The sequence below is a fragment of the Solenopsis invicta genome, chromosome 3, assembly GCF_016802725.1.
Source record: "Solenopsis invicta isolate M01_SB chromosome 3, UNIL_Sinv_3.0, whole genome shotgun sequence".
NCBI classification, from domain to species: Eukaryota; Metazoa; Arthropoda; class Insecta; order Hymenoptera; family Formicidae; genus Solenopsis; species Solenopsis invicta.
In genome coordinates, this window is record NC_052666.1 from 4,051,232 (window position 1) to 4,067,500 (window position 16,269).

Sequence of the window (16,269 nt, forward strand, 5' to 3'; positions counted from 1 at the left end):
ATCTAATTGAAATACACAAGTAATACTAAGGCACCGGAGTGCTCGGTTACACGATGATCGGACCCGCGCAAAGTAAAGGAACGACGATTGGTCGGGCCAGACAAAACATAATTCGAGGCGTAACTTAATATTTAAACAAAAGAACGGATTCGGATAACTAAAGAAACGGACGGACTGGTATTATGCGCTATGCGCTCAGAGGTAATAATCGGAGTTGCTCGGTTAAACAATATTACTCGGTCAACGAACCGACGGATTCGGATTACGCGCTGGGCGTGCGGAATTAGTGCTCAGAGTTGCTGCGCTGCGGCGAACTCCGAGTGCCGTAAAACGGGCCGTGATTGGCCCGCGCGGTCGACCGGTAACAGTCGTGGTATCGACGGCTCGTGGCGCGGCGGACGGTTCCACGCTGTGCAAGGGTCTCGGCCTGAGCGGCCTCATCTCGCGGGGTGAACACTCTTTTTTTTGGTAACGGGGAGAAATGCGTTACCGCATACCCCAGGCCCCGGGGGAGGCCTGGCGGTTATGTGGGGCTCTCCCCCGCCGACGATGTGTCGGCGGGGGTCTACCCACTAAAACCTCTCCGAGTGTCCTGCCCTGGTCCTTACGGGGGAGCTCCGAAAACGCGTGCAGCATACTTCCGGAGCCCCCCCCGGACCCCGTTGGCCTATGGCCGACTCGGCTCGCCAGGGGCGTCTTAACGGTAGGCGCCTCTGGCAGGGCTTTTAGGCCTTGTCAGCCTCTGGTCGGGGGAAAAGAACACCGTCCCTCCCCCGCCTCTTCCCCTGGTGTTTGGCGATAAAGCTCGTGGTATCCGGCCCCCGCCGTAACCCCAAGCGCCTTCGCGCCGCAAAGACGCGGCGCGGAACATCTTATTACCCTTGAGGATGGGGAACACTAGTGTTTTCCATCCCTCCCCGGCGAGGCAGTGGGAGGAGTAACTTCGCGCTATGTCGCAGGGTCGCTCCTCCCGAACCGTCAGGTGGGATCTGCCTCGCCGGGCTCACCAGTGTGAGAAGCTCTCCTTCCACGGCTGCGCGTCCCAAAAGCGGGGCCAGCAGCAGCCGTAGGGGAAGAGGGACCCCTCCTCTCCTCGTTCTTGCTCCCTTCCTCCCGTGTGGTGGGGAGTGAGGCGGCGGTTGCGACTTTGTTGCCCCTCTGCCTTTTGGCTACGGGGGGGCGGGGAGCAATTCTCCTTCTTCTGGGCGGCCGGGGCGGGAGTCAAGGGGTGCGTTCCACTTATCGCCCACAACGCCTGAAAACCCGTTCCACATAACGACCGCGACGATTATGGTCGCGTTCACAACGTCATAGATGACGTCATTACTCGCGACCGCATCGAGCTCACGACGCTCATGGTTTATCGGTGGGTCAGCGCGGTCGTCGCTTCTAGTCTTCTGCTACGTGGTTAGAAACTCATAATTAAAAACTTTTCATAATGGAAAAGGTTTCATTATATGATCCAGAAAAAGATATAGTTGTAGATGTTTATCTTTCTCCGGAAGATATTTTACGTGCGCAACGAGGTAAGTGACATATTTTTTTTAAATGTTGTAAAACTACTTTTTTTTAAATTAGCTTAAAACCTTACTTTATAGAATGTGCTATATTTTAACATAATATTTTCTTGGACTTTAGATATGGCCTTTGCAACGTCTTTATTAAATGCAGCCACAAAAGATAAAGAATTGACAGAAAAAACAACTTCTATCGAACCAGACCTAACCCAACAAATCACTGAAACAAATACCGAAACGAGTGCCGAAACAGAAACTGAAAATCAAAATGATGACACTGGTATGTTAATTAAATAATTTGTTTATTTTGTTTTAAATTAAGGCCCTTAGCAGAATGGTTGACTTATAATTTTAAAATAAATGTTACAATTTAAATCTTTGTCTTTAGTAACGCACAATAACTTTCTTGTGTCTCAAATCTTAAACTAAAAAGAGATTTTATTCGTAACTTAAGACTTGAGACACAAAACAGTTATTGTACGTTACTAAAGACAAAGATTTAAGTCGTAAAACTTGTCTTAAAATTATAAGTCAACCATTTTGCTTGGGCCCTAACATTGATTAAACCAATTGATCTTATGTTTAATGCTTATTTTAGGTTCTCTATATAGATGGTCAACAGCTGCTGTATTGCTATTGTTAGATACATATAAAACATTCGAAGATAAATTTTCTAGTGGAAAATGTTCACAGAAAAAAATCTGGGAGGAAATTAGTGATGTTCTTGCTGAAAAAGGACATATGATCACGGGACCACAATGTGCAGCGAAATTGAGAAGCCTGAAAAAATCTTATAAAAGCGTTAAGGATCACAATAGTCGATCAGACAGTGATAGGCGAACTTGGCAGTTTTATGAGGTACAGGAAAACTTAGATTAAAATGTAGTGAAAAAAGTTGATTACAAATTCTTTCCATTGCTTTAATACATATGTATTTTGTAGATTCTGGATGAAATTTTTTCAAAAAGAGCTTGGTGCTCACCAATCGCCGTTGCATCATCAACAGAACTTTCCATTAAGCAGGACAAAGGGCCTACATCTGGTAAATTTAAACATGAACTATCTATATTGTGGTTTTTATATATTAGTTGGAAAATTACTTTTAAGATTTTTTTAATTTTATTGCCTTATCTAATTCTTTTCCTAATTGTCATATTGCATTTATTCTTAATTCTAATGATAAATATGTAAAATATTAAAATTTTATTCAAGTATTTAGGATTAAATTCACAGTTTTTTTCAGACCTCAGTATATGTTTGTCTCATGTATTACGTCGAACCATACGTGAGATAAAAACATACTGAGATCCGAGTAACTTATAAATTTAGACTTTAATAAATACTTTTTGTGTAGATTCATCAACAGAAAATCTAGTCCTAAAGGAAAGAAGTCTTAACAGAAAAGAATCGTCAACATCTAAAGATAACATATGCAATATTCTTAAGAAGAGGCTTATTCAAAAAAATGAACAAGAAGAAGCAAAAGCCAAAAGGCATAAAGAAAGAATGGAAATGGACGAGAAATTTCTTCAAATTTTGACCAAAATAAGTGAGAAACAGTGAGTGCTTTATATGAGAAACTAATATTTTTCCGTTGATTTTTAAAATCATCATATTAAAACTCTATTCTATAAGATGTAACTTTACATTTTTCGTATTTTTTGTTATTTAAATTTATTCAAATTTTATTTCATTTATATAGTTTACTTAAAATGTTTATTTCTAAGCATAATATATTAATAATGACATTGTTTTGTGTGATATAAAAAAATATTAATTTTATTCGTCTACGAGAGTTAAGACTAATGTTCAATATATATCTTTAAGACTAATGTTCGTTATATAATAATAGCTGTGTTATCACATAAGTTTACATTATAATTATAACTACATCTGTAATTAGGTTAAAAAATGAAACGAATTTTATGTTTTTATTATAATATTTTTAAGTGTATTTTTATAAATTTGTAAACTTATAACTGTAAAGAATTCATAATTAAATTTCTTTTGGCAATTCCACCAGCATTTTGGTTTCCTGGAGGCAAAATAATTCCTTGATTTCTGTCATGTTCTGATGAAGTTGGAAGTATGGTGATTACTTCAATTTCATCACTTCTTAATGTACAGATATTGTGGATCACACAGCATGCAATCACATATTCTGCCATTAGGTCTACTCTTGACATAGGTAGACAATGTAATAAACTCCTCATACGCCCTTTTAAGAGACCGATGCATCTTTCGACTGTCACTCTGGCTGCTGACAAGCTATAATTATAATTAATCTGTTTCGCTGTAAGATGTCCATTGTCTCTGTAAGGAGTTAATAAGTGTTGATGAATCTCATATGCGGCATCTCCCAATATGTGACTATCAGCTGGAAATTTCTCTTCGTCATTCAAATAATTTGCTACCTCTGATTGACGAAAAACTCGCTGATCATGGACTGAGCCCGGATGGCCAGCATAACAGTGTGTGATCAACGTTCTGTGATCACACACCAACTGTAAATGAAAATGCAAATGTACAAAACCAAAGTCTAAAAGACTAATTGTGATCAATAGATATTTATTACCTGTAACTGTATAGAATGAAAACCTTTACGGTTGATATAATCGACAGAGTTTTCTTTTGGCGCATCAATCCGAATATGGGTACCATCTATGGCCCCAACAGTTTTTGGAAAACTACTGCTTTCCTCAAATCCTCGCATAACCTTTATAGCTAGATCACCAGTAGGCCATTTAATAAATGTGGAAGATTTTAAGAAAAGTCCATGTGTGACTCTTCGTACAGCTCGAAGTGCAGTTGCTCTTCCAACATTAAATCGGTCGCAAACAGATCTTTAAGGAAGAAATTTATTAAAAAATGTTTTTGTTGTAAATTAAAAATTTTATTCATTATTTTTAATTTTTCATTACCTGTAGGAGTCCATGGTTGCCATTTTCCAAATAGCAATCATTAATTGATGATCAGGTGGGATCATTGGACATCCTTTTATTTTTCTTACTAAATAAGGTAGAAGCATTTCTAAAAGACATTCAAACGTCGCTCTTGACATTCTGTAGACAAGAAAAAAATGTTAATATTGGCAACTGTACGTGTTAGCACATATGGATATTTGAATAAAATGTGTAAAGTTGCGTATTCTTACTAACCTAAAATGACTTTTAAATTCGTGTCCCATGTAATTATTTACAACATTAATGTAATTTGGAATTCGCGAGCGAAGTTTACGTTTTTTCTTTTGTTGATACAACACCCACTCGTCATCAGAACTTGAGTTTTCAGATTCTGATTCGTAAGTTCTATAGCGCTGTGTAATAATAAAGACCTCCATGACGCACTGTCACTACACAAAACTCGTTCCACTTAAGATTTCGACCGTAGCGCCCACAATCTAGTGGAACGGCAAATATTGCGGTCGTGGTCGTTGTCGTTGCAGGCGTTAAGTGGAACGCACCCAAGGTGGATCGTGGCCCCCGCTCCCGTCGCTTCTGTCATCGTTGTTGTCGTCGCCGGGGGGGCATGCGTCCCACCGGCCTCCCGGGGTGAACACCCGGGGTGATTCCGCGCGGTTGAACGCTCCAATCAGCGCGCGTGGTCGGGCCGGTCGGAGTGGGAACGCTTACCGAACGCGGCGCGTGTTGTGTCGGTCGCGCGTGGTATCACGTGGTCGCGCTATCGTTCAGCTGAGCGTACGCACGTGCTCGGCTTCGGAGCGTCGGACGATTGGTCAGTCTGGAGTGGCGGCACGGTGGAGGGGCGTAATGTTATATATCTACTTATTTTTAATATTTTATATAAAAAAATATATATATAAAAAATAAGACGAGTCGAGCGCAGTAAATAGAAATGATTCCCAAATTATATTTTATAGAAATCTTATATAATATTATATAATTATTATTTAATATTATTTGTTCAATTTTGTACATATTATAATAAATTTTTAAAATTTTGTTTCTTAGACATGGCGATTTAAATACTAAAATACAAGAAAGAAAAGAGAAGTTAAATATTTTTAAATTGACATTGCAACCATAAGTTGTAATTATAGGCTCATCAGAAACTGACAAAAGGCGTAGTTTTGTCATTATTGATACAATACGCTATGAAGTGGAAACACCATTAAAAGCTGTAGATATAGCTTTCAAATGTATTCACAGTTTGCATGCTGAATATCCTAAAAAATGTGCACAAGTTTTTCTTTTTCTACAGAAAGGTATCTATGGTATTAATACAAAATATGATAAGAAATTTAGTGCTGTTAGTACTTTGGTTAAGGAATATAAGATTTTTTCCTTATGAAAAATGCGTCTTTTATTACATAAAATATGTATTTTATTACATTTTTCATTAGTATAGTTATAAAACGTTTTCATTTTTTTTTTCATTTTATTTAGAGAAATTTCTTTAAAATTTTTTCTTAAAAAATGTCCTTTATTTTTTTCACAAGTTTGATTTAAATATTTATGTTTATTTTGAATATTGTAGTTCCAACGAAAAAAATACTGTAATAATACTGTAAATTCTGTAATGCAGAAGTCGATTTTTTATTAAAAAGATATTTAAATTTTAATTAAAATTGATTACATTAACCAAGTCAACACTTTAATTATTTAGCAAAAAAGTCTTAAATTTTTTATTTTAATTTTTTTAAACTGACAAAATGCCTATTTGTTTTATATGTAAAGAAGAATTTGAAAACATTAAAGTTTTACATATACATTATGAATATAAACATAAAGAAGTAAGAATATGTGAATGTGTTGAAAATAATTGTCCGAAAAGAAAATTCGATACTTTTGAATCGTTAAAAGACATTTAATTCTATATCATAATATTCCAAAATTGCAAAAGTCTATAAATAAAGATAATAATCTTATTGAAATTAAAATATTAATTATATAGACGATCGTAATCTTGATTTCGAGAATGATAATTTCGTAGAAACTTGTAACCTTGATTCATCAAAATTTAATTGTTTATTGAATCATAAATCTGACCCACAAAATCGTACTATTGATAAAATTGCTTCTTTTTTTGCGAAACTTCTGTCTAATTATGGTCTTCCTAGAAATCATGTTCAAAATCTTTATCAAGATATTCAAAAACTTTTTTTTAATGACTGCCTTAACACAATCGAAGATTGTCTCAATTCCATCCAAATTTCAAATGATAATAAAATTATAATAGACAAGATTCAATCAATTTGTAGAGATTATAAAAATTCTTTTGAATTAATGTCAATAGAATATCGTAGAATAAAATATTTTACAAAAAATAAAAATTACGTAGCTCCACAACCATATAGAATTCAACGCGCTACTGAACAGTATGCTAGTGAAATGGGACAATTTCATTAAGACAAATGTTAGAGCTTTTTTTCAAAATTCCTTATGCTTTAGAGACTATACTTTCGTATACGGATTCTTTAATAAATTGTTCTGATAAAATATATAAGTATATACAAACCGATACATGGAAACAGAAATTATCATTCTATAAACTAGATGTTATTGTTTTATCTTTAATGTTATATTTTGATGAATTCGAACCAAATAATCTACTGGGTCCAAAATCAAGTAAATTCGGTGTAATTTATGTAACATTACTTTGCCTTCCACCTGAATGTCAGTTTACCTCAGACAATATTTTTCTTACATTAATTTTTGAAAATATAATTAGAAAAATAAATGGTAATAAGAAAACTTTTGCTCCTCTAATTGATGAACTTAATTTTTTAGCGAATAAAGGGATTTTAGTGACAACTAACGATGGAAAAATAAAAACAGTATATTTTACAGCTGAATTTTGTACGGGTGACAATTTGGGAATTAATTCAGTTTTTGGTTTTCTAGAAAGTTTTAAGGCTCATCATTATTGTAGAATTTGTAAAAATGTGAAACAAAACATACAGGTGCAATGCAAAGATGATGTATCATACTGGCGTAATCCAGAAAATTACGAACAAGATACACTGTTGGAAAATTTGTGTTAAATTTAACAGATACTGCATGTCCCAAATGGTCCACACAATTTTTTGTGTTAATTTAACAAAAATTGGATATGTTAAAAAATAATACTAATATTATGTTAATATTTTAACATAAAATAAATGCAAACTTTAGTAATGTAAAAGAAATTTTGTGTAAAATTAAACATATTTTTAATGTTAAAATTAAACTAGGAAAACTGTTATTGCAACATTCGAAAACCGTTATTTTAACATTCAAAAAATGTTATTTTTCCATTCAAACAATGTTATTTTAACATTCTAAAAATGTTATTTTAACATTCTAAAACCATTTTTTTAACATTCCAAAACTGTTGTTTTAACATACCAACACTGTTATTTTAACATTCTTACACTGTTGCTTTAAAATTCTAAAAATGTTATTGTAACATTCTAAAAATGTTAAACAATTTTTGAAAATTACATAAATTGTAAAAAATTGTTTGTAAAATTACAACTAGTATAGTAGGTAATTTTGAGACCTATTATAATAGTTGTAAATTTACACACGTTTGTTTTTGCATTATACAAGTAAAATTTACTTCTAAATTGCAAAAACAAACGTGTGTAAATTTACAACTATTATAATGGGTCTCAAAATTACCTAATATACTGATTGTAATTTTACAAACAATTTTTACAGTTTATGTAATTTTTAAAAATTGTTTAACATTTTGGTATGTTACAATAACATTTTTAGTATATATGTATATAATAGGTCCCAAAATTACCCACTGTAATATAATGGTTGTACTTTTATAAAAATTTTTTACAGTGTATAGCTTGTTCCAAAACCGAAAATTTTAAATTATTAGTAATGCTATATTTATTATTATTTTTATAATTATGATAGGATTTATAAATAACATACATATTAAATAATTGAAAAATTTTATATATCCTTATAATTAACTCAATTGTTACATTTTATTTAAAAAAAATTTTTTCATAAATTTCCACTTATGACTATTCAGCGCAAGTTTAAGTTTACAAAAAATAATCAGTTATAATTACTAAATCTTTTTCTAGCGATTCGTAAATCTCCCAATTTTTAGTATATGGTATATTAATTATTTTTACTACAAATAAAATAGATGTATTTTTTACAATATATCCTAAACACGAGGATGATATTTTTAAAGTATTCCAGCTTTCACATATCGCATATATTTCGGAATTCACAGAAAAAATAAATAAAATTTTACTGAAAGTGGGCAAATCGTTAGAAAAAGATGAACATATAAATTTATTTATTTTTAAGTTAGTACCTCGATATTCTACACTTTCTCCTACATAAATGGGTGTATCAATGGTAATGTGTAAACTATTCATAATAATTTCATTGTAATTGGTAAAGCTTAAATTTTGTTTTTCAAACTTTTTTAATGTTGGTTCACTATTAAAAGATGAATTTTTATTTTCCCAAAGAGACATCATGTGTTTTTGGTGACGTATAGCCAACGTATACGCAATATCTTTAAAATTTTTTAACTTATTAGCTAAGTCTTTCAAATAATCATGCTTACTTTCGTATCTCATTGTCCAATAAGTCCTTGGAGGACCCATTTTCTTAATAATCATTACATAATGAAGAATTATATGATCTTTCGGTGTTAAAGAAACAGAAAACTCTTTAATTAAAAGTTCATGATGCTCTTTTACACTACTTTGTAATTCGTCTAACATATTACTTGTAATTTTAGGTGATAATACAATTTTTAACATTTTTATTACTAGTAAAACTATCTTCCATTTATTAAAATTTTGATCAAGTTTTGTAATTATATCTCGTAAAATTACAGGTAAGTGAATAATTAAACACAGTGTTTGTGCTGCACGTTGTCCAATTGTATTAGATTTTTTATTCAAATTTATAACACTAGGCAAATTAGCTCTATTGTGTAAACCATAGTCGAAGGCTTGTATTCTATCATTTAAATCACTCAAACAGATTATTTTATTTTTATCGCAGAAATCGAAGAATAAATTTATATCTCTTTGGTAAATGCCTTCTAAAAAGTCATGCATTAGATCAACACTTAAATTTTCACCCGGTTTAAAGTAAGCTAAATCAAATAAAGGACTTTTATTCTTAATTCCAAAAAAATTTATTGTATCACTATTTGCATAATGAAGCTGATTCGAAAGATTAATGAAACTTTTAAACGTGCGTAATAAATTATCATCAGCAGTACAAGCTTGTTGAGCATCTTCTTTACGAATTGTGCAAATCCTACAATAATAATGAGCATTAAATGACTCATTCATACCAAAAAGCATATTTCCACCTAAATTATCAAAAGCTAATGATACCAATGGGCCTTTTATATAGGTATTTAAAGATTCGATAAATACTCCTTCTTTTTCTAAGATTTTAATATCATTTACTATTTTATGTAATACCGGATTTAATCCAAATTGTTTAATATCAAGATTATAACATAAAGCTAATAAATGAATATTTTCCAAAGTCGAATTGATATAAAAAGGAAGATTATTAATAACAAAATAAAAGGCTCCTATTTTGTGAACACCTGACTTACTACCCAAGGGGTTACAGACTTCAAATTCATCAAAGAATAGCTGGAGTTGAACTGCATTCTCATTATTTTTGAAAAAAGAATTATTTTTGTAAATATCCCCATCAACAAAATGTGTGTATGCATTATTGTTTATTTTTATATCATTAATTAAGTATTTTTTAATAGCTTCATAATTTAATAAAACTTTCAGTGTTTCTAATAAAGGAATATACGTAAAAGTACTTGTAATTGGAATTTGCTTGTAACATTGGGCTTTACTGTCATATTTTTTATCGAGTCTGATACCATGTGGCACTCGTATAGGTTTAATATATTTCTTTCCTATATTTTCTTCGAAAAATTTATTCCGACTATACTTACTTAGATGATTTTGGAAGCAATATTTAAATTTATTTGCAAGATTTTGACGTTCGTCTAAATTTGAAAATGACACAATATTTTCAAGTAAAGGATAAATTAATTCTGATGTTCTTTCAAGAATTTTGGTTATTGTAAGCTCTGGTAATCCCAATGAATACATTTCCATAACATAGTTTTGTATATATTTTTTTATATCTTCGTTATCATTGCAAACAGTATTATCATCATCTTGCTCATTTAATTCGGTATCACTATCATTAGCTATTGATAAAAAAGCAGGATCATTAATACCATAACTCGATTCATAACTCGAAGATGCATTTTGTAATTGCTGACACTTTTTTAGATGCTTTCTGAATCCGTTATAAGTTTTTAATACAGTAGGACAACCTGCACTTGCACAACATTTTAAACTAAGTCTAGAGCTATCAAACAACAAATGTCGCTCACGTAAATGACTACATATTTGGTTAATTTCTGGTGTTTTGTAAGTACACAAATAACATTCGAAAGACATTATTACAAAATAGGTAAAGTGTAATAATCGAGGTACTAACTTCATAAGTAACTAAAAACTCTAACTTAACTCTAACTCTAGCTTAACTAAAATTCTAACTTAACTGTAAATATTTAAATTATAATTTTACAGTTTTAATAAATTGTTCAATTTTATAGAAACTTACAAAATACTTTCAATATCATGAATATATATAATCGAATATTCGAGTTTAATTATTTCAAATAATTATATTTTAATTTTTAAGAAGTTTTAAGAAAATTAAAAAATTACAAAAAAATAAAATTTTTTTCTTTTTTTTAGAAAAATAATACAAATGAAGATTAATTGTGTTAATTCGATCTTAATACAACAAATATATAATTGAAGTGAAACATATTACGTTGACTCTCTTTTTGCACATTCAATTTTTGTAAACGTTTCAATGATTTTATTAGTACATTTACTAGATATTTTGTAAAAATAGTGTTGTATTAAGATCCAAAAATTGTGTAAATCTCCATCATATTCAATATGAAACGCATAGTGAGCCTTAAAAAGATAATCAATGGCTTTAATAATGTCTCTTGTTTGTAATAGAATTAAATGTTTATCAATTTTCAAAAAGTATTGTTCAATTGCGAGTTTATTTGGTCCAACTGCGATTAACTTCGGTTGACTTTTACTATCATCAGTATTCAGTGGTGTTGCACTCTGAGAAAAGTAGATAGTAACCCTATTAATTATTTTAGATGATTTCAAATATATAATTCATAGTTAAAATGAGTATAGATGATTATACCTGTGTATAGATGATTAACTTTTTGATTATGTTTGTGCTTCTTTCTCTCGCCGCAGACTTTTTTCCTCTAGCAGTCGGAGGTACTAATTGCGTTAGAGCAATAAATGAATTCGTAATACGATCCCAATCTAATAAAAAATATTAAAAATTACATACTATAATGTATTTGTATTTGTATAATGTATTACATACTATAATGTATTTAATAATTCTCCAAGTAATAATTTCAATTAATAATTTTACCAAGTAAAGTTTTGTCTTGTTTTTCGATATTGTAAACGTTTACAATATGGTTGGCGTAGTCCAGATATGTATTTAAAATATCTCTATCAATATGAGGAAACAATAATTCGAATTCAATGTCAATCTAAAAAATATAATATTTTGAATTACTTTTGGTTATTAGCCATATAAATTATTATTATTTAAATTATTATTTATATTATTTTACTTTATTTTGTTATTATATTTATTGTTGTGAACACTTTCCAGACACCAAAAATTAGGCTATTTTCAAATGACTGTAACTCGGTGAAAAATCATCGTAGATAAAAAATAAAAAAAGCATTTTGAAGCTTGAAGATCCAACTTTAACGCTCTATCAGCAGATTTTCAAAATTCTTTTAACTTCCTTGTCTTATGCAGTAAAAAAGCACACCCTCTTTTGTTCCTTAAAATTTCGTATTTTTGACACTTTGCAGCTCGACCAACAAATTTTTTTCGAACAATTCAAGTAAAGCTTCATAAACTACAACATTTTGCCTACAAAATGCTTTTTTAAAATTTCTCTACGATTTTTTTTGACCGAGTTACGCTACTTTGAAGCTAAACCTGCATTTTTTACAAATGATATCCGTACTCCGTGAAAAATCATCGTAGACAAAAAATCAAAAAACCATTTTAAAGCTCGAAGTTCCAGCTTTAACATGCTGTTAATGGTTTTCAAAAATTTTCTCAATTTCTTAGTACTATGCCCCAAAAAAGATACACTGTTTTTTCCTTAAAATAACGTATTTTTAACAGCCTGTAGCTCAATAAAAAAATTTTTCTCGACAAATCCAATGCAAGTGCCATAAAGTATGACATTTTCTCTACAAAATGCTTTTTTTAAAGTTTTCTCTACGATTTTTTTTGACCGAGTTACAAGACTTTGAAGATATACATTTTTTACAGTACATTTTTTCGAAAAATGACGTCTACCGCCGACATTAGCATTACCCAATGTGCACCACGTGGAGGTTGTCGGTCGGATTTTTGCACATCGTGTGTGTGTGTGTGAGTGAGTGTGTGTGTGTGTGTGTGTGTGTGTGTGTGTGTGTGTGTGTGTGTGTGTGTGTGTGTGTGTGTGTGTGTGTATGTATGTATCACAGCAGAGATAAGGACCCCGCAGTTCGTCACTTCTGCAGTATTTAATGACTCCAAACCCTCTCTGCTGTGTGTGTATGCGCTCGCGCGCATGAGAGTTCAATAGTGTGTATTTCCTCCTCTCTGATCAATTACTGCTTGCAAGCGTTCTCGCATATTTATACATCTTGCAATACGATCTTGCGGAATGTTGTGCCAAATTTCCGTTAAAATTTCTCCCAATTCTTCTAAATTTCGCGGCTGTTCCTCGCGACGCCTTAATCGTCGTTCCATTTCATCCCAAATGTGCTCGATTGGATTTAAGTCCGGGCTATTGGCGGGATGATTTAACAGTCTAATTGCGTGTCGTTGAAAAAAACGTCGCGTTATATTCGCCGTATGAGGTCGAGCGTTGTCCTGCATAAAAATAAAGTTCCGACAGGTTCGATTTAATAGCAAAACGTGTGGTCGTAGAATATCGTTGATATAACGAACACCCGTCATTGCCGGAGGTGGCAGGATCACTAGATCACTTCGTCTTGTAAGTGATATACACCCCCACACCATCACGGAACCGCCGTTGTAGGATCGTATTGGCATAACGCAACGTCGATCATAGCGTTCATTTCGTCGACGCCAAGTACGTATACGAGCATCATTGCCATAAAGGCAAAAACGTGATTCGTCGGAGAAATATACATTTCTCCAATCCCTAGCGGTCCAATTTATGTGATCGCGCGCAAATTGATAACGTACTTGGCGATGTACGAGTGTGAGTCTTGGTACTTGTGCACGAACACGAGAACGAAGACCGGCTTCTCTCAAACGGTTGCGAATTGTTTGTTCGCACACATGGCGCAAATGAATGTCATTACGAATGTTTCTTGCGGTAATTATTCGTCTTTCTAATGCATAACGAACAATGGCTCGATCTTGTCTATTTGTCGTTAATCGAGAACGACCACTACCTTCACGTCTCGTGTAATTTCCCGTGTCTTGATATCGTAACCAAGCTCTACTCACTACGGACAAAGATGCACCAATATCTTGCGCCACATAACGCATACTAAAACCTTGTTGCAAAAGCGCAATTATGCGTGCAACTTCTACGGCCGATAAATGTCTACGCGGCATTTTGAAAATTCCGTGTCGCTTATCACACTGCGAGAATCGCCGGCGTACTAAACAAAATTTTATTGTATTGAGCATGCAATGTTTACATATGGTCATCTTTGTCTAAAAAGAGATTTTTTTAGACTAAGACGACTATATGTTTACAGTTCACAGGATTGGAGAAATGTATATTTCTCCGACGAATCATGTTTTTGCCTTTATGACAATGATGCTCGTATACGTACTTGGCATCGACGAAATGAACGCTATGATCGACGTTGCGTTATGCCAATACGATCCTACAACGGCGGTTCCGTGATGGTGTGGGGGTGTATATCACTTACAAGACGAAGTGATCTAGTGATCCTGCCACCTCCGGCAATGACGGGTGTTCGTTATATCAACGATATTCTACGACCACACGTTTTGCTATTAAATCGAACCTGTCGGAACTTTATTTTTATGCAGGACAACGCTCGACCTCATACGGCGAATATAACGCAACGATTTTTTCAACGACACGCAATTAGACTGTTAAATCATCCCGCCAATAGCCCGGACTTAAATCCAATCGAGCACATTTGGGATGAAATGGAACGACGATTAAGGCGTCGCGAGGAACAGCCGCGAAATTTAGAAGAATTGGGAGAAATTTTAACGGAAATTTGGCACAACATTCCGCAAGATCGTATTGCAAGATGTATAAATATGCGAGAACGCTTGCAAGCAGTAATTGATCAGAGAGGAGGAAATACACACTATTGAACTCTCATGCGCGCGAGCGCATACACACACAGCAGAGAGGGTTTGGAGTCATTAAATACTGCAGAAGTGACGAACTGCGGGGTCCTTATCTCTGCTGTGATACATACATACACACACACACACACACACACACACACACACACGATGTGCAAAAATCCGACCGACAACCTCCACGTGGTGCACATTGGGTAATGCTAATGTCGGCGGTAGACGTTATTTTTCCGAAAAATGTACTGTAAAAAATGTATATCTTCAAAGTCTTGTAACTCGGTCAAAAAAAATCGTAGAGAAAACTTTAAAAAAAGCATTTTGTAGAGAAAATGTCATACTTTATGGCACTTGCATTGGATTTGTCGAGAAAAATTTTTTTATTGAGCTACAGGCTGTTAAAAATACGTTATTTTAAGGAAAAAACAGTGTATCTTTTTTGGGGCATAGTACTAAGAAATTGAGAAAATTTTTGAAAACCATTAACAGCATGTTAAAGCTGGAACTTCGAGCTTTAAAATGGTTTTTTGATTTTTTGTCTACGATGATTTTTCACGGAGTACGGATATCATTTGTAAAAAATGCAGGTTTAGCTTCAAAGTAGCGTAACTCGGTCAAAAAAATCGTAGAGAAATTTTAAAAAAAGCATTTTGTAGGCAAAATGTTGTAGTTTATGAAGCTTTACTTGAATTGTTCGAAAAAAATTTGTTGGTCGAGCTGCAAAGTGTCAAAAATACGAAATTTTAAGGAACAAAACAGGGTGTGCTTTTTTACTGCATAAGACAAGGAAGTTAAAAGAATTTTGAAAATCTGCTGATAGAGCGTTAAAGTTGGATCTTCAAGCTTCAAAATGCTTTTTTATTTTTTATCTACGATGATTTTTCACCGAGTTACAGTCATTTGAAAATAGCCAATCTAAAAAATATAATATTTTGAATTACTTTTGGTTATTAGCCATATAAATTATTATTATTTAAATTATTATTTATATTATTTTACTTTATTTTGTTATTATATTTATTGTTGTTATTATTTTATCATTTTGTTATTATATTTCTTGCTGTTATTATTATTAAAGTTATAATTATTGAAAAAAGTTAATAAAAAACTCAGGCATGTCCAAAAATCTTGGAAATGTTTCAAAAAAATGTTCGTTTAGATATAAATATCTCCTGACTTTGAAAGTCTCCTTTACTTTCTTAATAATATTATCTTTTTGATCAACAGTTGCAAACTTCATAAAATTAATCGCATCTTTAACAACATCTGTTTCATCCTTAGGTTCAATATCTGCGCAAGTATCAGTAGATTGCTTTTTGTTC

General features: G+C 32.8%; 3 protein-coding genes across 6 annotated transcripts in view; 1 reads left to right on the forward strand and 2 right to left on the reverse strand.

The window, feature by feature from the left end:
* Positions 1-1,281: 1,281 nt before the first annotated feature.
* On the forward strand, positions 1,282-3,017 carry LOC113005134. Of its 2 annotated transcripts, none has more exons than XM_039447007.1 (4): positions 1,282-1,526; positions 1,639-1,797; positions 2,116-2,375; positions 2,460-3,017. In XM_039447007.1, exons 1-4 carry the CDS (start codon positions 1,439-1,441, stop codon positions 2,706-2,708), a joined length of 756 nt encoding a protein of 251 aa, XP_039302941.1. In that variant the 5' UTR covers positions 1,282-1,438; the 3' UTR covers positions 2,709-3,017. The 2 variants fall into 2 exon arrangements, with proteins under 2 accessions (XP_039302941.1, XP_039302942.1); XM_039447008.1 differs by having other exon boundaries at positions 1,283-1,526; positions 1,599-1,797.
* A 421-nt stretch (positions 3,018-3,438) lies between these two features.
* LOC105194018 (putative nuclease HARBI1) lies at positions 3,439-4,986 on the reverse strand. The gene is made up of 4 exons (XM_039447006.1): positions 4,676-4,986; positions 4,439-4,579; positions 4,093-4,360; positions 3,439-4,021 (listed from the first exon to the last, which is right to left on the reverse strand). The coding sequence occupies exons 1-4, from the start codon at positions 4,855-4,857 to the stop codon at positions 3,491-3,493; spliced, it is 1,122 nt and encodes a 373-aa protein (XP_039302940.1). The 5' UTR covers positions 4,858-4,986; the 3' UTR covers positions 3,439-3,490.
* A 6,268-nt stretch (positions 4,987-11,254) lies between these two features.
* LOC113005009 overlaps positions 11,255-16,269 on the reverse strand; it is a 9,316-nt gene continuing 4,301 nt past the window's right edge. Inside the window, exons 5-8 of one of the 3 annotated variants that reach the window (XM_039446842.1) lie at positions 16,054-16,269; positions 11,981-12,105; positions 11,738-11,865; positions 11,255-11,649 (exon numbers count right to left, since the gene is read on the reverse strand). The exon at positions 16,054-16,269 is cut by the window's right edge and continues 95 nt beyond it. In XM_039446842.1, coding sequence (XP_039302776.1) covers positions 11,335-11,649; positions 11,738-11,865; positions 11,981-12,105; positions 16,054-16,269 — 784 coding nt within the window. In that variant the 3' untranslated portion in view covers positions 11,255-11,334. The remainder of the gene's footprint in view (positions 11,650-11,737; positions 11,866-11,980; positions 12,106-16,053) is intronic. The other 2 variants (XM_039446841.1, XM_039446843.1) reach the window with 2 other exon arrangements.

Bases quoted from the DNA above. Each gene is read 5' to 3' on its own strand.
- LOC113005134 (XM_039447007.1), top strand. From the start codon at position 1,439: ATGGAAAAGGTTTCATTATATGATCCAGAAAAAGATATAGTTGTAGAT. The intron at 1,527-1,638 runs GTAAGTGACATA...CTTGGACTTTAG, and splicing joins TATTTTACGTGCGCAACGAG to ATATGGCCTTTGCAACGTCT. The intron at 2,376-2,459 runs GTACAGGAAAAC...TGTATTTTGTAG, and splicing joins GAACTTGGCAGTTTTATGAG to ATTCTGGATGAAATTTTTTC.
- LOC105194018 (XM_039447006.1), bottom strand. From the start codon at position 4,857: ATGGAGGTCTTTATTATTACACAGCGCTATAGAACTTACGAATCAGAA. The intron at 4,580-4,675 runs GTTAGTAAGAAT...TCTTGTCTACAG, and splicing joins GAATTTAAAAGTCATTTTAG to AATGTCAAGAGCGACGTTTG. The intron at 4,022-4,092 runs GTAATAAATATC...TTTCATTTACAG, and splicing joins TTCATTCTATACAGTTACAG to TTGGTGTGTGATCACAGAAC.